We start from the raw sequence: 24234 nt of genomic DNA on the forward strand, positions 1-24234 counted from the left end.
GTTGCTACAAAAGGTTAGTCCTACTGACCTTTGTGCTAAATCATTTCTAATGATCTTTCTAAAGATCATAACATCCATCAGCTATGTGGCATCAACATTTGTAGCATTCATTTGTTATGTTTAGGACAGTATCTCTGAAACGAACTTTACTTTTCCACTCGATGCTTAAGGCTTGTCTCAACATGTCACTTTCTACAAACTTGTTCATCTTCATTTTTGTGTGCAGCAGTACTCATGGATATAAGTACAGCTGATCTTGCCTTTGTCCACAATGGTTATGGCGACAAAGAGTGAATTATTTCTCTAACTGCCTCCAACATCATATTTAATATAAATTCAAAATGAAATTTAGTTTATAGAATTAATTGTAAATCAGTAAGATTTTTTTTTATCAATATGTTTTTTTTGTTTTTGTTTTTTTTTGTATACCAAATCATGATGGCTGGTGCTTCTAAATTGTCTTTTACAAAAACCTTTACTGTCTTAACATTCTCTACAAGGCTGCAATTATCTGATCAAAAATACAGTAAAAAATAATGTGAAATATTATTACAATTTACAAAAACTGTAAAGTGCAATTTATTCGTATGAAGCAGGTTTGCTGCATGGTTAAAATACGCTTATATAGAAAAGGTGTTTTTAGAGAAAAAAAAGGGAAAAAGTTGCGTTTTATTATTTCATTAAGAAATAGACCTAATGCAGACGCAAAATGTTTACAAACAGGCTATAATAAACACTGTAAACATAGCTAGGCTATTTTAGTTCCCCTCACTCCACAACAAATCCTTTCAATTAACAGTATTTAGAAAAGAAGAAGAATTAAAAATATAAAAAGCTATAGCAATGTAAATGAAAAGCCAAAACAAATTAATTTAGGCTAAAACGAAACTGAAACCAATGTTGGGTAATGCAAATATGAAAACACAAAATCAAATATTTTCATATTAGCGATGTATTTGAATGGCAAATTATTATTTATTATAAGGCCTATGTACTTCACTCAGGTTCCAATATCCACGTAAAACTAAATGTTTTGCATAACATCATGGCGGTATTGTGATAACACTTAATGGAACAGATTTTACTACATATTTAAACTGAGCAGTGTGTGTGTGTGTGTGTGGATTTATTTATTTTTTTGACTGACTGTATTTTATTATGATAATAAACAGGCTTAATTGTAAAGGTAGCAATGCTTAACTGTGTGTGCGCATGCAGCGCCGGGGCAATTACTTGATTCTTTTATGACTCCTTTTAGTCATAAAGATAATCCGAATTGTAAAAGGTTTGATTTTATTTGTGTACATTCACAATAAAAACAATTATTTGTGCTTTTGTAAAATAAGCCTAAAGAAAAATAGGATGCCGATTTCTGCCGTCTGGGTTCATTTCGCGCAGCACAAAAATGAACCGAAACTTTGCATACTAAGCTACTTGTTGCACAGTTTTTTGTTCATTTTCTTAATTTATGATTTAAGTAAAAATATCTTTCTTGTGTAGGCCTATTTATTTGTTATATAGGCCTATATATAGCCTAGCTTTATTATGTTTTTCTGTTAGTAGGCCTATTTTTAACTGGTCACAGACACTTATCCTTTCTAATGAATTCAGTTCTAATTTAAAATAATCTTGCCGGTTAATGGAAAAATAACCGAAATGATCATGCCTAGTTATGTCAGTAACGTCACAGTGCAAAGAATATAGAATAATAGTAACTGTATAATAAGTAGCCTAAGTAACGCTGTGTATAGGCGTCCGAAAGTCGGACTCCAAATTTCATTCTAAGAATTATTTTGAGGTTAATATAGCAAAGGACTGTTCAGCTTCCGGAAAATTCTCGTCTGTTTTCATCTGGGCCTATTTCAGGAATGGGACTAATGCTGCAGCATCAATAGCACCCACCTTAATCTGGCCCTGAACATGAACTAAGAATGAACAATACTTCTACATCATTTATTAATCAGTTAACGTTAATTTCAACATTTACTAATGCATTATTAAAACAAAAAGTTGTGCTTGTTAACATTAGTTAATGCACTGTGCATGAACTAACAATGAATGACTGTATTTTCATTATAAGATATTTTTTATATATAATTTTATAATTTATTTCATATAAATATTAGTTATTTTTCATATAAAAGTTATTTTTGTGCTGTTCTTATTGTATTGTGTGTTTTCTACTAATACACTGATTCTTTTTTCGTCCTGTTGTCCATCTCTAGCTCTTGATGTGCTTGTGACATGCCTCTGTAATCCAGACAACTTGAATCAGATGGTAGTTTTGTACCTGGATAGAGTAACCTCTAAAAGATCAACAGGAGACCTGCTAAACTCAGATAGGGAAGGCACACCATCGTCCGTAGGAAGTGAAGAAGAAGAAGAAGAAGAAGAAGAAGAAGTGTAAGTCATATCAAAAAATTTTTTTAATATTATTTTTATTTTTTGTCTTAATTCGGGTTTCCACAAATTCCACAGATTGACAGATGAAGCAGAGGATGCTCGGTCTGCAGACAGAAAAAAAAAGAAGAAGGGTGATGTATCTTTCTCTTTCATTTTAGTAATTTGATTTATGAGCAGTAAGTGTAAATTTATAATGTAATAAAGTGTAATTAAATGATTTTTTTCACTATTATTAGCAGGCAATAGGATCAAAGAAAAATTTTCTAAGCTTGTTGATGGTCAAGTCAAAGAAAGCCAAAAAGAAAAAATATAAGGAGGAAGAGCTTTTACAGAAGGCTTTATCGGCACGAAGAGCTGCTGTTATTGAAGATGATGTTGCAAGCAGCAGAGAGGGCTCCATTAGAAGCGGCATGGACTCGGATTATGTATGGAAAATGTGCATATTAAATTCATTTACAAAGCTTTTCAGTACAACTAAGTTTGTCTGTGCTTTCTTTTAAAAGGACTGTGAAACGGATGTTTACCTAACAGCAAATGTCCAGGAGGATATGATGGAGTTTAAACTTTCCTATGAGATGTGGCGGGTGGGGAAGTGGGCAGTCCGTGTTACAAATGTGAGGCATATTTAAAAACAAAGAAAGCTGAACAACGTGCAAGCTAAATTGAGTTGAATAATTTACAAAAAAACCATTGTCTTAGGTTCAGAAGGAAAATGAAGAGCTGTGTTTCACAGTTCACCTGGAGGAGAGAAATAACCCTGAGAATCTCAACTGGGATGTCAAAAAGACCCAATCAGATATACTGAATTTTCACAGCCTCTGTCAAGTGAGAGAGGAAATGGTGAGGAATCTTCAATGCATCTGTTCTATCAAAACACAGACTATTTTGTATGATAGTCATTAATATTTTACTCATTATTATTGATTAATGTATGTAGCTGCTTGCTTTAAAATCTTTTTTTTCTCTCTTTTTGCTGTTGTTTTTAAGGATAGTTCAGCTTTACCCTCTGTATCTGCAATAGTAGAGAAAACAAAGAAGGATCTTGATGCTGCATACACAGAAGAAGTTAGATCAGCCTTGGAGCACTTTTTGCAAGTAAGCTGTCACACACACTATCTAGAATTAAAGGGTTCATATTATGCTTTTTTAAAGATCATTATTTTGTGTATTTGGTGTAACAGAATATGTTGACATGCTTTAATATTCAAAAAACATATTATTTTTCAAATACTGTACATTATTGTAGGTCCTCTATGCCCCGTCTTTCTCAAATGCATAGTTTTCTACAAAGTCCCTCCTTCTGGCCCAGTGTATTGTGATTGGCCAAACATCGCAAGCACTCGTTGGAAATGTAATGCCCCTTTCCATAATCACGAGCTTCAACTTTCAGAATTAATGTAAAGACTAATGTCCTTAGTTTTACCATCAGTTCAAGCCCAAAAGGGGAACAGAGTCGTGTGACTCCGCATTTGAACAGTCAATAGCAAATACTCTAAAAACAAAACATACTTAAAGTAGCTGATTCAGAAGTGCCAGATTGTCATAGCAAAGTCAGAATTACCTCCTCTGGTTCATGAAACTTAAAGATTCCTAAATGCATCTACTTTCGGAAGGCCAAATAAAGTGCTTTTGCTTTCCTCTAGATACACACAGCATCTCCCTGACATGGCTGCTTCAACACTAACTGTGGTTACTGAAACCACACCGCCTTTCTTTACGTGAACATTTGGGACGCATTACGCAAATATTTCCAAATAGTGACATAGAGATGTGGGGGCATGTTTGAATGAACCCGTTTTGATAAAGAATATCTCTTTGGATTTGAGACTTTAGTCTTTGCAACTTTACAGATCTTCTTCATGCACCAAGAGCTTCTAACAATCCAAAGAGAAAGGAATAATTTAAATCACATCATATGACCCCTTTAAACAAGGCGTTCTCAGTAGAAATAAATACCTGGCAATGTTTTCCTCTCATTTCCCACCAGGAGCTGGTTTCTGATGCACAACTTGGTCAGACTCAGCCTGTATTCCAGTTCTTGTGTCCCATTGCACAGCTGCTGAGTAATAAGGAACATAAGGGAGGTGTCTGGAGTTTTCTGAATGGACTGGCAAGCTTTCTTACTCCTGGCCAAGATGAGGATGAGGTAAAAACTGATTTTAGGTCAATAGCTTAATGGAAATCCCATGATGAAACTAATGAAACACTACTGTTGGGTCAGTAAGATTTATTTTAGAAATTAATTAATTATTTTACTCAATAAAAAAAAAAAATCTTGTATCATTTTAACTGCTGTATTTTGTTTTTCATTATGAATTTATGTAACTCTTGTATTATTTCAACTAAGTTATTGTTGTGACGATAACCTTAGATGCTGTCATGGCAATAAAAATAAATAACTACTAATACTAAGACTTTAACCCTGCAAGGATGCATTAAATTGAACAAAGATACAAAAAAGAAAATATTAGCCAGCACAACTGTTTTCAACATTAATAATAGTTAGTAGAAAATTAGCATATTAGAATTTCTGAAGTGTTATGTGACACTGGAGTAATGGCAGCTGAAAATACAGCTTTGCCAACAAATGATTAAATTAAATTGTGAAATAAATTTAAATAGAAATAGTTCTTTTAAAATGTAATAATATTTCACAATATTACTGTTTTAACTGTATTTTTGATAAAAAATAAATTGTGAGCATGAGAGACTTCTTTTAAAACATTTTAAAATATTTGAACGGTAGTGTATTTATATCAATATTTCATATATTTGGATCAATAAAAATACAGCAAGATTTTAAATCTTGTCCAAATAGAGCTAAATTTAGTTGATTTAGTTACAGCATACACTACAGGCCAAAGTTAGAAATTAAGATATTTAATATATTTGGACCAATATATATTTACATTTAGTCATTTAGCAGATGCTTTTATCCAAAGCGACTTACAAATGAGGTCAATGGAAAACATATATACATCAAAATTTGATGTCTTTTCCAAAGAGCTAAAGTTTGTTGATTTACATTAGACATATACCTTTAGCTTCAGCACAAGGTCAATTATTGAGGATACTGCCACCCTCTGGTGATATTATGTTTTTTTCCCAGTCCCATAACCCCAGAGGAGAGGATAAGCTCGATGAAGCAGGAGGTGGACCAACAGCACTGCCAGCCTGCATCGACACAGATGAAGAGCCAAAGGAGGGCATTGTAGAAGGGCCAATAGCTACAAACATTAGGTTTTGTAATCCTCGTGAAGAGACTGAAACCTTCAGAAATAGAGAAACAGATATGGAAGATCAGACCTCTGATGAACAGGATGTGGTTTCAGATGGACAGGAGAGTCTTGCTGAAAGTTTAGATGTCTTTGTTAATAGATCAAAATTAGTCAGTCCTTCAGGACACTCCAGTGATATCTCAATCTCAGACATGGACCATACTGAAGGCTTACAGTCTGACTTCGTCGATGGCTTTATAAGTGCTCTGTCTGGGGGGAAAACAAAAAAAAAAGACAAGTTAACTCACAAAAAGTTAAATGGAGAACAAAAGTCCCAAGTAAAAGATAAAACTGGACAGCTCAAGGAAGAGCTGGCAAATCAGCCAAAGGCTCAGAAAAAGGAGCCCCAGACCAACTGGGAGCAAATTGAGGCTACCAAAGCCATATTTGAGTTACTTAAGGAAATAACTGGTATGATGTAACTCCCTTGTCCTGTTCGGCTTTTATGATCACCAAGAACTGAAACTTAAAAACTTGCCATTCAATGTTTGTCTTTACCATCTTCAGGTAACTCAGTCCTCGTTAACATTGTTGATGCCATTCTAAAAGCAGTCCAGCCTTTGGTAAAAAAGTAAGTATCCCATTTCATATCTATTCAAACACCAAATATATTTAACAGTATGAGAAGATAAGCATAAGCTTTCCTCCCATGCAGGAAAATAAACAACTTTTTAAAAAGGATGCATCCCACCGAAGCTCAGATTGCGTCCTACATTGATAATTTCCGGGAGAATATATGGCCAGAAGGAAATGTGGCCATCCAGCCGCCACGTGACAGTGAGGAGAAACAAGCGACCAAGGAGAAGGCTTTGCAGCTTATAAATTCAAAATGTATGTGTAATATTTTCCCATGCCTTGGTAAAGACAAGACAAATAATTCTTTCATCCTTACCAATATGCAGTAATTGTTGTGGTGGTTTTAGATTCAAACTCTTTAATCCTCAAGAAGACTGAAGTTGAAACTTTGTTCAAGATCTTCCAGGACACAGAGGAGAACAAGAAACTTGTTTATGTAAGGACTCAAGATGAGATTATGCAGTTAAAATCCATTTTGAAATGTACATCCAGATTAACATTTAAATTCTTTGTGTGTGTGTGCATAGATGCTGTTGTCATACGTTCTAGGGAAGTTCCTACCGGGAGAGCCTGCCTTCAGTGCAGTAGCTAATCTAACTGTTAAGGATTTTGTTTTCTAATAAAAAGATTGATTTTTTTTATTATTGTAATCCATCTAATGTTTTAAATGTGCATTATTTGACATTTCATGTGAATATTCTTCAATGATGCATTGTGATATACCTCTGAGATCAGACTTTGACTTTGAGCAGCATGATTCATGAACACTCTTTTATAGCATTTAGCATTTTAACAAATATACTGTAATTATGTTTCACTTCAGCAATGTTACAATATCTTACAATATCCATGTTATCAATATCTGTAAATTTTAAACTCATATTTAAAAAATTAACACTGTATATGTAAGTTCACTCTTTTTTGTACCTTAAAATTGTACACTGAATAAGTGATTTATATTTTAATAAACAGCACAGGTTACTCAGGACAAAAGAGATAAAGTCATTGTGATACTGATCAAAATGTTAAAATTTTGAAAAGACATAATGGGTAGATCTGTGTGCAATGTATTCGAATAATGCCAATAAATATATTTTACTATTAATTTCGAGTCATTGAATTTTTTGCACCTTAGCAATTCGTAATATAAGCAAAAATATTATAGAGTTAACACTGTTCAAACATATTTTCCGTACTCGTCTTCAAGTTACAATATTAAATGTTTGCTCCCGTACCTACCTACCACGTCTGTCAAACCCATGACGTAACTATGCTGGGCTGCTTCAACTGTGCGTGTTTGAAGGGTTTTCGCTAAACGGCTTTAACCATATCTGCTTTTCTTATTAATTAAAACCACTCGAATTAATAAAGCTAGTCATACATATTCTTCTCTAATGATAAACCACGAATAGGTTTACAGTTTTGTGAAAGAGCTCACTTTTATTTAATCGCACAGTTGCTTCCCCCCCCCGCTTTGTGTTGGTATGGTCCAGTCCCAGAGAGACTGACTGCCTTAGTAGAGAAAACTGGCAGGAGGAGGAAGATCCAAGCGAGCGAACGGCTAGCGTCGATATTTAACCGAATCGACGAAACCGACGTCCGTTGACCTAAAAGAATTTAACCTGATTCAAAGTAACACCGTCGATACCTTATGTTTACGTCTTGGCTATCAAATTGAACAATGTCAACCCCAGCAAGACGGCGTCTGATGAGAGATTTTAAACGGTAAGCGACACAGAAAATGCTAAAGGCCCTCGGTAGCGTTTTGAACACCGGCTTTAACATGGCGACTTCCCCCCCAGAATAGCCTTTTATTAACGTCATTATCCCTCTCCGATCATGTATTTGGATGCCATGTGTGTTGTCGTAGTGTAGGTGTAGTATATGTAGTGTAACTTCTCCGGGTGACTTGTTTTTCAGTCTCCAGGAGGATCCACCAGCAGGAGTTAGCGGAGCACCGTCGGAAAACAACATCATGGTCTGGAACGCTGTCATTTTTGGGTTTGTATTTTTTGCTTTTTTTTTTGACAGCGATGAGCAGTATACAGAACACACTGACAGTGTTTTTTGACAGTGTTTTTTTTTTTTTTTTTGTCTCAGACGATTTGAGGTCTGTAAGATGACATCTAGCTTGTTAGCGGTAATATAAGCAGTTTTAAATAGGCCAGATGGCCAATGGTCCCCCATAAGAGGTGCTGGTTATTTGATCTTTGAAGTGACTGTCCTGAATAGAGCTGTGTGTTGTGTTGGAAACATGTTATAATGGCTTATCCGTAGACTGTGTACTTTGTTATTTTTGGATTATAGTAATGCGCAGGTCTGTTGCACATTGGCCAGTGCTTTTGGCTTCGTTTCTTGCTGTCATGCCAAGTGTTCTGTGTAACCTGACATGTTGACCCATTTCTTCTGCCTACAGCCCTGAAGGAACACCCTTTGAAGATGGTAAGTCAAGAAAACACAAGCTGTTATATGTGTATTTTGAAATCTCTCTCTATATATTTTTTTCAGTTTTAATGTGATAATTGGAGAAATGGGTTAAAAGATTTTGGTTCATTTAAAAAAAAAAAAAAATTTTTTTTTTTTGCTCACCTAGTTTGCATTTATTTGATAAATATAGTTAACACAGCAAAATATTATTACTGTTTAAAATGACTGTTTTATATTTTAATATATTGTAAAATGTAATTTATTTCTGCGATGGCAATGCTGAATTTTCAAGTTCAAGTCATGCTCCGGTTTCACACGATCCTGCAGAAATCATTTTAATATGCTGATTTGCTGCTCAAGAAACATGTCAGTTTCTAACATCAGTGCTAACAGTTGTGCTGCTTAATATATAGGTTTTTTTTTTTTTTTTTTTTTTTTTTTAAAAAAAAAAAAAAAAAAAAAAATATAGCATTCATTTGAAGTACATTTTTAGGTCGTATTTAGGTCTTTACAATGTGACAAAAAATGGTCAATTTAATGTGATCTTGCTGAATAAAAGTATCAATTTCTTTTAAATAAAAACTTACTGGCCCCAAACTTTTGTACAATGCTGTATTTTAAAAATAATAAAATTATAGTATATTTTATAGTGTTTTTTTTAGTTTTTTTTTGTATATTTGTGTATGTTTTTATTTTTATTTTTTGTCAGTTTTGTTTGTATTAATATGTGATTTAGTAAACACTAACTGCTGAATAAGGATTGAGCTTTGGGTTCCAAATAACGACAACCGATTAAATGTGCCACTGTATAATTGTGTACTGGTATTTGGTTTACATGTGGAAAATAGTTTTGCTTCATATTTTTTTTCTTCTGTTTGTCATAGGAACTTTCAAACTAACAATAGAATTTACAGAAGAATATCCAAACAAACCTCCTACAGTCCGGTTTGTCTCTAAAATGTTTCACCCTAATGGTAAGTTTTACATTTATAAAATCTTATTATTGCATTTATAAAATATTTGCATATTAGATTCATTAAATATAAGTGTGTACATATATCACATTGCAAAAATTATGTGTCAGTGGACCATGAAATATAATTGTATTTCTTTGTGTTCAGTTTATGCAGATGGTAGTATATGTTTGGATATTCTTCAGAATCGCTGGAGTCCAACATATGATGTTTCCTCAATTTTAACCTCAATACAGGTATGATATGTCTGCACTTATTTCTGCTTTTTTTGCACAAACTACAGGGTTCCAACACAGTATGGAAAAGTATAACATTTTATTTTAGTATGTTTTAATGACTGGATAAGTGTGGGAAAAAAGAAAACAATATGGAGAAATGTTTGTTGGAAACTCATTCTGTTTCCTACAGAATAAAATTGAGAATTTCTAAAAAAATAAATTAATCATACAGCCAGAATTTTTATTATTATTTCTATTCAGGTGTCACATTGCTCTGTGCTTGGCATATTTTTAGTCTCACTCCATTCCTGATGGATCATTTTGCAATGAAAAGCACTTTTTATAATTAAAGAAACAAATATGTATGTCTTATAAGTAATTAAAACAAACCTTCAAATTAAATTTTTCTTCATTCAGGCTTTGTTTTTAGTAGTGCTGTCAAAAGTTCCACTACTTCAGTACAAAGTCAATACCAAAATCTTAAAAATGTAATGATACCAGCCATTATGCAGGAAAGGTGGTACGTATGAACACTCTGGCCAATCAGACGTGTTATTGTAAGTTAGTGAGAATCCTCTCAATACTGCTCAGAATTATGGAGTTTTTATTCAGCACACACTTTAAAGTTCTGTGTAGTTTCATTATAACCAACAAAATGTAAACAAATGTAAATAAGAGATTCATTGTGCAGTGTATCTATTCATTGATTATAATTGGAGTTTTTACCAGAATGCAAACTTTTTAAATGCGGGACTGAATCTGAAATTGCAATGATTGTCTTGGTGATAACCATAGCAGTGGATGGAACCAATTTTTTTTTGATGTGTTAAAATAGATAACTAATAGACTTGTCACTTGTTTTATATAATAACAGTTCTTTATTCTTAATTTTATTACAGACTTGTCATTTGACCTTTTTAAAGCAGTGTTTACTTGATTGAAAAAATATTTGGAGGCTACATGCCACAAATATTTTTGCTTTTGTAATGTAAACAAGTGAAATTTTATTGGTACCGACTACTGAAATTTCGGTACTGTGACAACGCTGGTTTGTAGTAGTTGGAGAGTATCAAATTGTAAATTCATATTGTGAATTTGACCTTTAATCGTTACACCCTTAATCATTGATTTTTCATAATATTGTCTGAAGATCTACAGAGAAGCCTTTTTTGAGTCTGGAAAAGTATGAAATTTTGAAATTGGAAAATGTGTAGTAACCTAAAACTAAATGTTTTATTTAGCATGATTTTTGCTTGAAACTCTTCTTTATGCCTTTTTGATTGTACTGTAACAATGTGAGGACATTATTCAGGTTGTTAACATGCCTTTCATTGTCACAGTCTTTACTGGATGAGCCGAACCCAAACAGCCCTGCCAACAGCCAGGCAGCTCAGCTGTATCAGGAAAACAAGAGAGAGTATGAGAAGCGTGTGTCGGCCATTGTGGAACAGAGCTGGCGTGACTGTTGACCCTCCTTACAGTTCACATATGAACAATAGTCCGCCTTGCCAACAAGAGGAAAACCACCTTGCAAAGAATAAAATAAAACACATCATGTTTTGAATCATTCTCCACGTACTCTGTAGAATTGTCTGTTCTGTAGCTGTTGCAAGATTAGAGTGATGTTGTGTTGTGGTCTCCCTCTTCATGCAGAACCTTATCCAAGATGAGGATAAACCTTAGTTTTACAAAATATTGTTGCTAGGGTTACTTGCTTTTATTTGGCCTGCCCTCATATTTGTCATCTTATTTCTTTGGTTTTATAAGTTGCTCCTAGACTGTGGGCTGATTTCATTTTGGGTATTAACATGTTGGTTGCTGTTTTCAGTATGAATCCAGAGAGTGATTTCTTTGCGTCTCTGCAAAAGTGTCATACCGAATGTCGCTTAATGTGTCTTTGAGAGTTCCAAATTAAACTGCAAGAACATTAAAGATGGATGATATGTTGTGTTGTATGGAAAGCTTAGATGTTCAGAAACATGCCTTTATAACTGCACTTGGACAACCTGACCTTTTAAAACCAGTTTGAAAATTATGTACCAAATGTTGGAATTGGCCCTTTTTTATCAAGTGCAAGTGGTTTGTTCTTTTAATTAAGCAGTTCATACTGTTCATGCGTTGCCTATTGACACTGTGTGCTAGTTTGTCAGCAGTAATTGTTTGAAGGTACACAGTGATCTGTCTGTCCCACAAAGCCCCATGCCTAAGGCCTGGGATTCAGAATATTACAAATTGGCATAGTTGAGTGCGTTGCTTTTTTTTCCCCGCCGTATTCATTATTTTGTGTCTGTTGCACCCCAGATGCATGGTTATTTTGCTTGTTTTCTTAAGTTCCATTAAAGTGCCGTTTATTTTTATATTAAATTGCTTCTTCAAACATATGGGTGTGATGCTGTCATGCAGTATCCATTTAAGCTAATCTTCATTTTTCTAATTTACCAAGAGTGTCGGATTTGCACTAGTAACCCATGTAAGAAACTGTACATTTTCTCAATTCTTATAAATAAACAGTATAATTAACTCTATGGTGTTTGTTCTTGAACAAAGAGAGCATCTACATTTCATTAAATGGACTACAATATGAACAATGACCAGACTACATTTAATGTGTCAGTACAAGCAGACTGGTTGACAGTATTCGCAATCGCAAACTTCATTTGCCAGACAGGGAGTTGAAAGATTTAAGGTTGAGAGAAATATTTAATTCTACAATCAACAACCAAAATATGACAAAAAATATATACTGTTTTGTAATTACTTAAAGGATATTTTTATATTTCAAGTGTTTATCTTACAACAGATGAAAGACTGAGTGAATGATATCTTGTCCATTGTGAAAACATAAAATGGAATGTCATTTCAGAGAAGAGCACATGCTGCCATAAGGCCCCACTACTAACATCCATATCAATAAATATAATTCACAGGATATATGATATGACAAAAAGTTAAGTTAGTAAGATATGTGTTCATCATATAGTCTTGAGCTCACCTATGACAAATCTGGACAGTTTTCAATAATACATGGTAAAGATTGGCAAAGGGTACACACTGTAGTCATTGAGAACTGACAGATATTACAGGCTTTTTAAAAAAATATTTTACACTCTTCGGAAACAAATGAACAGGAAAAGTAACACCACTTTGCTTTTATTAATGGTCATCTGTTGGTTTCTCAGAGGCCTGTTGAGCCTAGTCATTGTGAAGGCTGAGGTTTCACCAGTTCATATCGTCCCACCTGCCCCTCCTGCAATAGCTGACCAATCAGCTGTTCCTTCTGAACTCTGCGGCTAACCACGAGGAAGCGCTGTCGGCTCTGTCCATACGATTTGCTGCGCAGCCCGTATCTTTGGGATACTTGGTGTATCTGCCTGCGCTCTTCATTGTTAAGCTCTGTGGAGAAGCGCAGGTCATCTTGACGGTCTGAACTCGCATAATTCCGAATTATTTCCTCAATGTCACGCTTAGTCAGCTGATTACTGTGCCTGTCCATATCCATACCAAGTCCTTCCCTGGTAAACTGCTCTTTGACCTTGATGGGTTCAGCAATACCCTCTCCTTCTCTACCCAAACCACCACCCGTCCAGCCCATCTTACGGAGAAGCTGGTTACCGATGTTGTCCTCCTTGATCTCCTGTCGCATGGATTCCTCGCCAGAATGAGCCATGATTTGATTTCGGGAAATTGCATCCACGTGGCCCTCTTTCCTGAGGTTGGACTTCACCACAGCTTGTGTGCGCCGAAGTGTGACGAGGGCCTCCTCTGCTGCAATGTGCTTCACTGTCTTTTTGGGTCCAATGCCTGCAGCCACATACTGACCATCGAGGTAAACTTCACACCTCCAGCGATGGTCCGGCAGAACCGTAAACTTGTAGTCAGCAAGCACTTTATTAAATTGAGCAGTGTCATTAATTATGCAAATAGCGTTATCAGAGTTTTCAAGGATGACCAATTCACCTAGCTGCGCTTTCTTGCTGCTTTGCTGGGCGTAGCGACTACCAGGCTGGTCTGAAGTGTGGTTGCCTCCAGAAAAATTCTGCTGCTGTTGCTGCTCTTGTTGACGAGCAGCCTGGTTCATTCGCAACTTCCTTACCGCTGCCTCTGCCGCTGCATGTTTTGAGCTCTTCTTGGTCCCTCTGGCTTGTGCCACCAGCTCGCCCTGTAAGTACACACTACAGAGCCAGAAACTGCTGTTGGGAACCGGGTCAAAAGTGTAATCAACTTTCATGCGGTTGAACGCAGCCGAGTTGTTGAGTATACAGATGGCATCATGTGCGTTCTCCATGATAACAAACTCTGTCCAGTGTTTGCTTCGGTCAGGCTCATACTGGCCCTTGGTACTAGGGAGTGGCTTGTCCTCAGGGTTGCGAAGAGGTGGGGGAAGGACTGGGTTTGGAGTGTTAACCTGGCACACCACCATGTCATTAACATAAGTATGCTTGTACAGCCGTTGCAGAACACGAATTTCCACTGGCCTCATGAACAGCTTGACGGCTTGTTCTGACGCTCGGTCTCTGGCACCGTTTTTGCTCCCAGAGTACCCTGTGGCAAGGTACACAGACTGACACCTCAGTTCACATGCATATCCTTCAGAGGGTACTTTTCTGTTTTTAGGAAGGTCAGCGGGTGGAATATCTCTTAAATTAACATAGATGTACTCTGGGTTCGTCTTGCAAGCCTGAATGCTGCGGCTGAGTATGAAATTGTAGTTTGGCATGTCAGGTCCACTCATGAATGCAGGATCTCTCAAGGTAATTAAAACAGCCGATGATACTCTGGTAATCAGCCTCAGTTTTTCGTCAATTGTTGATGCGGGGATAGAAGACGGCAGTGAGGGTGTTGGGAGAAGGCCAGAGCCGCCTCTGCTTGGACCATCGTATACCCTGCTGAAAGCCTTGCTGGACGTCGGCCTATCCTGATGTCCAAATCCCAGTCCACGCCGTCCGCTATCCCAGGCTCCAGACCGTCCAGCACTTCCGTATTCATCAGCTCGGCCTGCCTGTGAGAATGAGTCGGAATGTCTGCTGGTATGCACCTCATATCTAGCGGTGTACTCCTGTTGCACCTTGCCCATGAAGTTCGGGGTGGACCCTCTGCTGCCATAGCCAAGCCCACTTGTGCCGCCTGAGGCCACGTCCTTACTTGTGTGCTCAGGCCAAGAATCATAACCATATCTCCGCATCTCAAGGCAGCCTGAGGAGGAAGAGGAGCCGTTTCCATGGTTTCCATTATATGGCTGATGATCTGGTTCCCTTTGTCTTACGTCATTTATCACACCCCTCCTGCGCTCCTTCTCGTTTTCTTTTTCGTCAGTTTCTCCAATTTGACTGCCACTGTTTTCGCCACTTACAAAGTGTACAGGTTCAAATCGAGGTCTGGATGTGAATTTTGGCAAAGGCATCTTCCTCATAGGCTCTTCACCTGAGATATAAAATAAAATATGATTAAAATAGCAATTTACACGCAAATGATTACTCAATGTTATTTTGTTTAAACGCTGAATAAAATATTTACATTTTATATATTTGATGCAAAACACCTACAGATTAACTTTTCAATGCTGTGATATATGCATAGGCAGATGGATAGGAAGACTGACCAATCGATCGATCAACAGACAGATAAGATTGACTTAAAGCATTGATAGACTTACTTCCATCAGATGAATATAGCCTCTTTTTTGCTTCAACGTTTGGTACTAGTTCATATGAGGGCATTTTGCCAACATCAATCCCTTCTGCCATCTCAAGCACCTTGTGCATCAATTGGGAGCCATACCTGCCCCCCCCAAAAAAAAGAACAGTCATAATATTAACAACATGCTTTGGTTGACATTACTAATGTATAACTTTGCAATTAAGATGCACAGAAAATAAACTTGACCAGGACATTTGTGATATAATTATTCACTCAAACTCCCGCCAAAAATACCCAAAAACAGCCCAGTTCTCACGTCCTATAAAATCAAATTCCCACCTGCATCCCAGGAAAACATGGTTAACCCACACCATCGACAGGGCCAGCAGCTTATCAAGAGCATTTCCCTCGTACTCCTCAATGTGTTTCACAATGAACTGACGTCTAGCGGACCACTGCTTGTCACTCTCGTACTGCTGACGGTAATCATCAATATTACAGTTCCAATAACGAAGACCAGCGGGTTTACTTAAAACACGCGGGCCCGTTGAATGAGGTTTGATCATCCCGGTGTCTGACGGTAGCCAGTAGCTAACCGGAAACAACGTAATGCGCGCAGTGTATGCTGGGAAGTTCACACGGCCCAATAAAATTATAATACACCCGATGCAGAACAAAATATGTAAACTAGCTAATGCTTATAACAATCACGCAATTGCTATTTAAGTATAGAGTCAGATGCTGAGTGGTACGGAGTGGTTTGCGTAACAAACTTAACAAAACAATACTCTCTGATCTGTATTTGCCCAGCATATTTACTATGATATTTGACAACATGAGTAGCCTAATGTCACAGACTTCGCAACAGTCTGTCTTGCAGATTTACAGCAACTTTCTCGCACATAATTGTGTTTTCAATAGCACAACCGCAGCGTTCGTCAAACATGCACTTCGGAGCACGTTTGTTATTTTCCCTTATGGTTAAGCTAACCAGTAGTTTCAATGGGATTAAACTGAAAGTGACGCAGTAACATTCTTCATCGCAGCTCGGACATGCTTATGCGCTTTTAAAGTGAACTACGCTACGATGTACATGAATGCATATCATAACACTAAGTGAAGCTTACCTTCGTCATACAGCAGGTCTGTTTAGGTGACCTTGAGTGTGAATTTAGACGCACAGGCGAATATGCAGCAAATCGACTCTGCTAAAGCTAATTCACTGCTGCAACCAGGAAAAGAGTCATGCATTCATTCATTCATTCATTCATTCATTCATTCATGCATTTATTCAGTTATCACCAGCGACACTCACTGCTTTAATCTGTTTAGAGATTATTAATATTCATAACACCAATTTAACAATACTTAAGATTTGATCTGAAATCAGAAGTTTATATAGGCTATATGTGTTATATATGTGTTCTAACAATATGTATAATTTACTATTATAGTGCAGTAATACTTTTAGGATGATGATAATAATAATAATAATTAAGTGCTTCACTGCTCCCCTGCATATTTATATAAAGTCATGATAAATGATGAGGAAAGCCTTTGGTAGTGGTCCAAATAACAGTCCAATGTTTATTAATTTCCACCATCACCACAGAAAGAAAAAAAATCAAAAACAAAATACAATTTAATATAACTATAATACATTTAAAGTTGTTCATTACTCCTTTATATTTTACATTCACACACGAGAAGAAATTGAAACATTATTAATCTGAGATCCCATGATAAAGGCAGAAGTAATAAACATTACAACATCAGCATCAGACCAAGCTTGGTTTCAGTGTCAGTGGGTTCATCTTAGTGTACAAGGCTTTTAGCCCATGTTTAACATTATACAGCTAATTTCTTTTACAGATATTTGCAGCTAGGGTCTATAGTCTATGGCTCATGAAATGAGGTTGTTTGGAATCTGCATCTATTCCTGAGTGTCTCTCCTTCTGACTTGCTCCTCTCCATCACTGGCTGTATTCTATTCAAGGCTGATATCAGTCCTGGATGATGAATGAAATAAAAAAAAAAAAAAAAAAAAAAAAAATTTTAGTTTAAAGCCTCAAAGTCTAAGATTCAAAATGAAAACAAAAGTTTAAAAATGTTTCTTTCTCAACATGGGAAACAAGTTTACATTGATACTTACACTTCTGCTCAATTTGCAAATGCACAAGGATGCAGTTAGAAGACAAGAAAATTATGCTTTTTAGAATGTTTCATAGCAGTGCCACTTTATAAACCAGGGTATTGTGTATTATTTGAAATTTAAAATAAGTTATGTCACAAATACAGAACTATCCATGTACAACTGATCTGTATATACATTACACAACCAAGGCCCCAAATATAAAAGAACAGAAACCTTACCTGCTGGTTTAGGTGACATCAGAACCAGGGGGAGTTCAGCTGTAATATCACTGTGTACAGAAGATAAACATGTCTTGAGTCCTTTCACTGCTCACAATGGTAAATCACATCACAGCATGTGCTGCTGGATTTATTTTCACTGTTGTTTAATGACAAGGTAACTAAGCAGACTGTTCTTTGTTAAGTAGTAGTGTCCGGGCATTATCAAGGGAAATGTCTTCTTTAATAGCAGAGGAAATGTCATCAGAGAAAGAAGGAGGTAATGTCTCTTCACTGAGACATTGGGGATGAAATGTAAAGATGCTAACCTTAATGTTAGGCTTCCCAAGAGACCACCTCCCATCATGAGGGTAACCTTAATTTTGTAGGAAACAACAAGGCCTTGCATTTGTTTATCCATGTTGGGTAGCAGACTGCAAAGAGATAGAGAGATTCAGATAAGACACATTGTTTATCTGCCTGTGCATTTTTATATGTAAATGTATTTTGAATTTTTCGTACTGCATAAAAATACAGAGATGTAATTTGCATGTGCCCGAAGATGACTTTTACATTTTCCAACTACCTATTAAAGGATATATTCATGTTGTAATAAAGATTAACTGACATTGTTGAAGAAGCCAGGTTGGTGTCTTCATCTTTCAGTTTGCCATCCAATGCAAGACCACGTTTCTCTTTGTTACTGGCAAGCAGAGGAGTGACTCTATATTCCTTCTCAAAGGTGGAGTTTGCATTAATTTGGTCCCTGTTACAAAAAGGGGTTTGTTCACCTCTCAAGAACAATCAAAATCAAACTTGTTTTTTTTTTTAAACATGAAAAATGTGTACAATTATTATATTATTTGACTGAACAGTTTGACATTATTTATTAAATGTGCTACAAAAATTATACAAAAAAAAAATTTTTTCTCAGTAATTTTCAAATTTTTTATTTGTTTTTTTTTTGCTCTCACAAATTTTTTTTTTTGGGGACATTTTTTGTGTTTTTTGTATGAGTACAGCAGTACATCTGTAATTTGGTGAACTGAAACACACAATGAGCTAAAGTTTATTTTGGATCATTGTGGGAAAAACATAAACTTCTTTCTACTTAAAAGCAGTAATGAATCGTTCTTAAAGGTTCTATATACGGTTTTTAACCACTAGATGTCGCACGGGACCACTGCATCTCAGACCAAAACAAACACGAGCTTCGACCCCATTGTCCATCAACACCCCCTTATGCAACATATCAAGAAAACGAAATGTATAACGATACTGAGATACATTTGGCTTTGCTAAATAATGTAAGTATTAGGCTACACTAATACAGAAACGTGGCATATATAGGCTAAGTTAACCTTAGGCAGAAAGCATTTTGCAGAGCAATAGAAACCATAACAGAACTTCTAATGATTTCCACTACAAATACCACATTACAATCTATAAACTATAAGCCATTAAAATGATCACCAAATGGTTTCCAGTAGTAGAGTTGCCAAGTTTGTGGTTTTCCTGTGAAATTGACCTTGGGCTGGTTTTATTACATTGATCTGTCAGTGTTTTTTGTGGGTCTTATTCCATTAGGATTTAATAGTCTTAACATGCCATCAATAGAAGGAAACAAATTACTAATAGAGACCAAAAGGGACCATTAAAATTTCCATTAAATCAAATACAATTCCCATTATAACCATTAAAACCATTACAAATTCTATAAGGGTTTCTATATATATTTATTTTTTTGCTGATTGTATATATGTAAAAATTGTATATATCACTTTAACATAGTGTAAGTGGATGAATACTGGCTGTTTTGTTCATTAAAATGAATAATAAAAATACTTACTGCTGATTTTGATTTTCTTCACTACTTTACTGGTCTCATTATTCACTTTCACTTTGATAGGAATGGGATCTCCATGATAGTAGAGCTGAAGGGTGAGAAATCAACAGTGAACAGTGAATGCAGAGACATAGAACTGCATATGTTGAAAACATCCCAATTTCATAAATGATCTACAACAGGCATTTAAAACACTGTACCTCTTTCTCCATGGAGGCCTCCACGTGAATTGGTTTGTCTGCAGTGATAAACTGTTTGTTGAGATCGGTTTTGGGTCCTGCTGCTAGCTCATTTGGTGCATACTGGATTTTACGTATAATCAAACGACAAGTGTCCCTATTATTGGTAGAAATATTGTAATTAGAATAAAAATTTACTAATTGTGTCTGAGAGTATCTTTATGTTAAAATGGAGCAGTACATACTTCTTTTCAACTTTTTCATCTGTCTCGTCTTCTTCATTTGCAATATAGGCTTTGACTTCATAGTCAACCCCGCAAGGCTGTAAGAGTAAACATGTTACATATTAGAAAAACAATTTTTTGTTTGTGAGTTTATTTGTGTATGTGCATGTATTTCTGCTACTGTACCTTCCCGGCATCCTCTGGTGCTGGCTGAAGGGACACTGAGCATGGGAGATGTACTGGAATCTGAGACAGAACAAGAGACACACAAATGAAGGATGTTTTGTGTTTCTTGATTGTTTTTCTCAATGCTTAATGCATAATTGTGAATTTACATCAAAAGTGAAGGGATGTCCTTGGTCTCCAACTTTCTTCAAAAGCGCATCCTGGATTGGTGTGTTTGGGGGCTTGGTTCCCTCAAAGGGATGCATCTGAATGCGCTTTATCCAGATGTCTTTTCTGAAGGAAACTCCAATCACATCCAGATCCTCTCTGCCATAGCGGAAGGCACATGCAAGCTGTACCCACACTAAAAAATTAAATACATTAGATGAAGTGTTTTATTTATTGGTGAATTTTTTTAATGATGGTGTTTTATTTGATGTAATAATTTTTTTTTTTGTTTTGAGATGTGGGGTATATATTGAGCACCCCATCTGAGAGGGAAATTACAAGTCTTTTGAACTAGAAAAATGAAGTGTGTGTATAGATATACATATATACATTTAATAAAAAAAAACTTAAAAGTAAAAGCTTCCCACAATGTTAGGGAATAATATTTTTTTCATCGTAAAGTAGCCTAGAACGTACCAACTGGATCAATACGTTCCACATGGTCCACAAAGTCTCTTCTTCCCAAATAAAGGCATAACTGTAATAAATAATTACTGAGATAATTATCATGTGTGCTTGTGTCTTATAAATATGTTGAGAGTAGGGTTGCCAAGTCTGCGGTTTCTGGATCCTGCGGAATGGGGCTATTTTTAAACTGTTGCCGGGGTTGTTGTTTTCCCAGCTGTAGCTTGACATTGCATAAAATGCAAAGGTTCGACATGTTGCATAAATTATATTTGACTGGGAACCACTGAACTACTGTGAGGTCCTTTATGAAAACAGACTGTTTTTACGATTACTACTAGCCTATATAGTGATTTAAAATTGTGTGTAATTGTGTGTATTGTAGTCTCATAACAGAGACTGTAAAATATGTATTTTAGGTATTGGAGTGGCATGTTTTGAGTTTGGGCTAGGGTCACTGGGTTAGTTTTATTGCTCAGATCTGGCAATCCTGGTTGAGAGCAGATGACAAGTAATGTGAAGTATAAGAAGTATAAAAGGAGCCTTACCGAACCATTGCCACTAGTCTTCTTGTAAACTCTGTAGAAACATAAAGTCTTGATATTATAATCATTATGAGAGTTCTATATCTGCTGCTTTTGCATGTTTTTAATATGTTAGTCTCCATGAAGTGATTAGTGATCTGCATATGCTAAGCTTTGTACTGTTACTTTTAAACTCTTGTGGTAATCCCTGTAAATCCACTCTAAAAGGGATTTCTTATAATCTGGTAATCCACAAGGATTGAAGACCAAAAAGACTTCTACAGATTTAATACTACTAATGAACAGGGTGTAGGAGCATTACATGAAGGCTGCTTAATCTAGAGAGGTGTCATAGAATCCTAAATAGTCTTTAGGATACAGAGAAATTATGGGCTTAAATGCCTTTTTAATGTTGATTATGATGTTTTAAATGTCTTAATATCTAATATTTCAAGTATTTATACATTTCTTGGAATAAATGAATATGCAAAAACTTACTTTGCCATGGTTATGGAAAGTCAGCTGGGGCTTTCTGAAATGAGAAGTGAAAAGGTTGGAGTGTAAAATGTGTGCAATAGAGGGCAGTCGTTTGATTTAGCAACATGAATTGGAAAACCATTCATGTTTGCATGTTGTCCTGCTGAGCTTTCAATCTACTAGGGCTAATCAGAGAAGAGAAGATTAGCATAACGATAGACTGCTTCATAATCCTCCACCGAAGCCACACTCAGGATTAGCTCTTATCTGTTTCTAATGTGTCTCTGTGAATGAGGCCAACAGTTTTCAAACCCTCAAGGAGCCAAAACATCAATGATATTTTTACTTGTACATGTACTTTGAATATTAAAGTACTGTGTTTGAAAATATGTTTAGTCAACTATGTCATTTATTAAAATGGGTGCAAAAAAAGAGTGGTACTTTGCTAAATATATTATAAAAATGTGCATAAAATATTTTAACAGAAGCTAAATTATATTCCTTTAAAATGTGGCACTGCATGGCCTTTGGAAATATTTAAAAATAAATATTTCAAAGTCTGAGCATGAGCATCCCAATAAATAAGCTGAATTAATTACTATTAATTTGTAAATGAGTACAAATAAATCACATGAAATATAAACCATTTATATGGCCTGCAAAATGTATCCATCATGCTTTTTTAAAAATCACACTATATTTAATTTGCTTGTGTGGTTCAAAAGTAATAAAATTAAATGAATATTAAACTTTTTGTTGTGCTATAGAAATTATTACAAAACACAATAATCACAATATTTTCTCAAGTGCAATCAACATGCAAAGTCTAAGTATCATATGTCATATTTAGATGATTATTGTTCTCATGATCAACTATGGATATTCTTGAATATGCAAACAACTGATGCTCCTTGGTCTCTTGTCTGCATGATAGAATCTTGTTATCTTTGGAATTAAGTACACTCTCAGAAAAAAAGGTAGAAAAAAAAGCTGTCACTGGGGCAGTACCCTTTTAAAGGGTACTAAAAATGTACCATTTAGATACTAATATATGCATTTATTCTACAAATGTACTAACATTCACCCTTTGGGTGGTAATAAGGCACACGTGTACCTTTTTGAAAGGGTACCATCCTAGTGACAGCTTTTGTACTTTTTTTGCTGAGAGTGTACAAATACTATGCCACATTTCGATCTTCCTATAGCAAACAGAAATGCTAATCTTCACATTGAACAATCTCATATAAACAGAATCCAAATCAACAGCTGTCCTGAACTCTTTCACTTGCACCTCAAAGTGTATTCATTTTTTTCAGTGATACAGTCCAGATCTTACCTGGTTTTGGGAAGGTGTCCTCTACTTTGTTCTTGACTGTTGCACGTGAGCACCGTTCTGTAGCTGGTGTTGTTAGTTTCCTATAGTGTGTTTCCCAGTTTGTCTCGTCCGCCTTTTATAGTGCAAACTCTCCTCCCTCTCTTTGGCTTACACAGACTACGTTATAAAATGTTCATTTCGCACCCAATCCTATTCGTTGATTAGTAGTCGCCTTTTTTCTGGCTACAATAAGTATAAAAATAGACACAGAATTGGACTTGGAGGGATTAGCTATTGAGGAGTACATGTATGAATGAGAGTGTCAGCCTCAGGATCATTTGGTTGGCTGTAAAAATATGCTTGCATCTCTTGTCTGTGTGCAGAGCTCCACCTCCAACATAGCATGCATCCATCTAGGGCATGTCCTGCACCTTGGCATCACTTTCCAAATCATGAGGCCAAAATAACAATAATAACTGCTCCTAAAGCTTCATAACATACAGCATGTTCATCCTAACAGGACGAGCATGGACAGCCATCAAAGTAAACTAAGCTTTAAAACTCCTGCTCACATTGTTCCTGTTGGTGTAATAAATTCATAAATGGTTTTTCCCTGGCATTAGTCTTCCAGGGTTTTGAGGGAATGAGCTGGGTGTCAAACTTTTTTTAGAACAACGGCTTCTTCAAAAGCAGTTAGAGGGATATTGTCATTGTACTCTCAAGGGGATTTGTGACCGTGGCATATAGTACTTCAAACAGCTGGTTGGCTGTTACTACAGTATTTGCACTAACCAATACACTACACTTAACATTCCTTTGTGATAAAAACAAACATAACTTACCTGAAATTCACAATGAGAAACCCATTTTCTATTCAATAACACCTTTTGCTTGTGGAATAAATTAATCATGACAATAATACATATCTACAATGTTATTGGTAACTGATCATCTTTTTGAATGACTGCATCCACGCCACTAGGTGTCCCTATTAGTTGTTTTATAT

General features: G+C 35.9%; 4 protein-coding genes and 1 long non-coding RNA gene across 7 annotated transcripts; 2 read left to right on the top strand and 3 right to left on the bottom strand.

The window, feature by feature from the left end:
* Window positions 1-2257: 2257 nt before the first annotated feature.
* On the top strand, window positions 2258-7362 carry LOC109101490. Of its 2 annotated transcripts, none has more exons than XM_042770249.1 (12): window positions 2258-2403; window positions 2479-2534; window positions 2640-2828; window positions 2907-3017; window positions 3103-3243; window positions 3391-3498; window positions 4391-4549; window positions 5513-6092; window positions 6189-6252; window positions 6337-6512; window positions 6605-6693; window positions 6785-7362. In XM_042770249.1, exons 2-12 carry the CDS (start codon window positions 2487-2489, stop codon window positions 6875-6877), a joined length of 1758 nt encoding a protein of 585 aa, XP_042626183.1. In that variant the 5' UTR covers window positions 2258-2403; window positions 2479-2486; the 3' UTR covers window positions 6878-7362. The 2 variants fall into 2 exon arrangements, with proteins under 2 accessions (XP_042626183.1, XP_042626184.1); XM_042770250.1 differs by having other exon boundaries at window positions 2643-2828.
* A 399-nt stretch (window positions 7363-7761) lies between these two features.
* ube2a (ubiquitin-conjugating enzyme E2A (RAD6 homolog)) lies at window positions 7762-12397 on the top strand. The gene is made up of 6 exons (XM_042770251.1): window positions 7762-7982; window positions 8178-8258; window positions 8674-8699; window positions 9569-9658; window positions 9806-9894; window positions 11217-12397. The coding sequence occupies exons 1-6, from the start codon at window positions 7939-7941 to the stop codon at window positions 11343-11345; spliced, it is 459 nt and encodes a 152-aa protein (XP_042626185.1). The 5' UTR covers window positions 7762-7938; the 3' UTR covers window positions 11346-12397.
* LOC109101487 (NF-kappa-B-repressing factor-like) lies at window positions 12305-16763 on the bottom strand. 2 transcript variants are annotated; one of them, XM_042770247.1, is made up of 3 exons: window positions 16641-16763; window positions 15530-15654; window positions 12305-15297 (listed from the first exon to the last, which is right to left on the bottom strand). In XM_042770247.1, the coding sequence occupies exons 2-3, from the start codon at window positions 15636-15638 to the stop codon at window positions 13073-13075; spliced, it is 2334 nt and encodes a 777-aa protein (XP_042626181.1). In that variant the 5' UTR covers window positions 15639-15654; window positions 16641-16763; the 3' UTR covers window positions 12305-13072. The 2 variants fall into 2 exon arrangements, with proteins under 2 accessions (XP_042626181.1, XP_018970392.2); XM_019114847.2 differs by lacking the exon at window positions 16641-16763 and adding an exon at window positions 15853-16153.
* Window positions 16764-17074: 311 nt separating this feature from the next.
* LOC122147536 (arrestin-C-like) lies at window positions 17075-20647 on the bottom strand (the record flags this gene model as incomplete). Its single annotated transcript, XM_042770548.1, has 11 exons — window positions 17075-17522; window positions 17666-17669; window positions 17887-17936; window positions 18195-18299; window positions 18494-18656; window positions 18860-18910; window positions 19715-19799; window positions 19912-20047; window positions 20136-20212; window positions 20301-20360; window positions 20450-20647. Coding segments are annotated over 11 exons (951 nt in total), but the record flags the coding sequence as incomplete, so codon positions are not given.
* A 107-nt stretch (window positions 20648-20754) lies between these two features.
* Window positions 20755-23359, bottom strand: LOC122147466. The gene is made up of 5 exons (XR_006161643.1): window positions 23250-23359; window positions 21935-21968; window positions 21461-21491; window positions 20925-20985; window positions 20755-20770 (listed from the first exon to the last, which is right to left on the bottom strand). It is a non-coding gene; the product is annotated as an uncharacterized LOC122147466 (long non-coding RNA).
* Window positions 23360-24234: the final 875 nt, after the last annotated feature.

Source organism: Cyprinus carpio, chromosome A14 (assembly GCF_018340385.1).
Source record: "Cyprinus carpio isolate SPL01 chromosome A14, ASM1834038v1, whole genome shotgun sequence".
In the NCBI taxonomy this organism is placed as follows: Eukaryota; Metazoa; Chordata; class Actinopteri; order Cypriniformes; family Cyprinidae; genus Cyprinus; species Cyprinus carpio.

Bases quoted from the DNA above. Each gene is read 5' to 3' on its own strand.
- LOC109101490 (XM_042770249.1), top strand. From the start codon at position 2,487: ATGAAGCAGAGGATGCTCGGTCTGCAGACAGAAAAAAAAAGAAGAAGG. The intron at 4,550-5,512 runs GTAAAAACTGAT...TTTTTTTCCCAG, and splicing joins CTGGCCAAGATGAGGATGAG to TCCCATAACCCCAGAGGAGA. The intron at 6,253-6,336 runs GTAAGTATCCCA...CCTCCCATGCAG, and splicing joins GTCCAGCCTTTGGTAAAAAA to GAAAATAAACAACTTTTTAA.
- ube2a (XM_042770251.1), top strand. From the start codon at position 7,939: ATGTCAACCCCAGCAAGACGGCGTCTGATGAGAGATTTTAAACG. The intron at 7,983-8,177 runs GTAAGCGACACA...CTTGTTTTTCAG, and splicing joins CTGATGAGAGATTTTAAACG to TCTCCAGGAGGATCCACCAG. The intron at 9,895-11,216 runs GTATGATATGTC...TCATTGTCACAG, and splicing joins CAATTTTAACCTCAATACAG to TCTTTACTGGATGAGCCGAA.
- LOC109101487 (XM_019114847.2), bottom strand. From the start codon at position 16,079: ATGATCAAACCTCATTCAACGGGCCCGCGTGTTTTAAGTAAACCCGCT. The intron at 15,655-15,852 runs GTGGGAATTTGA...TGGGGGGGGCAG, and splicing joins CATGTTTTCCTGGGATGCAG to GTATGGCTCCCAATTGATGC. The intron at 15,298-15,529 runs GTAAGTCTATCA...TTTATATCTCAG, and splicing joins GCTATATTCATCTGATGGAA to GTGAAGAGCCTATGAGGAAG.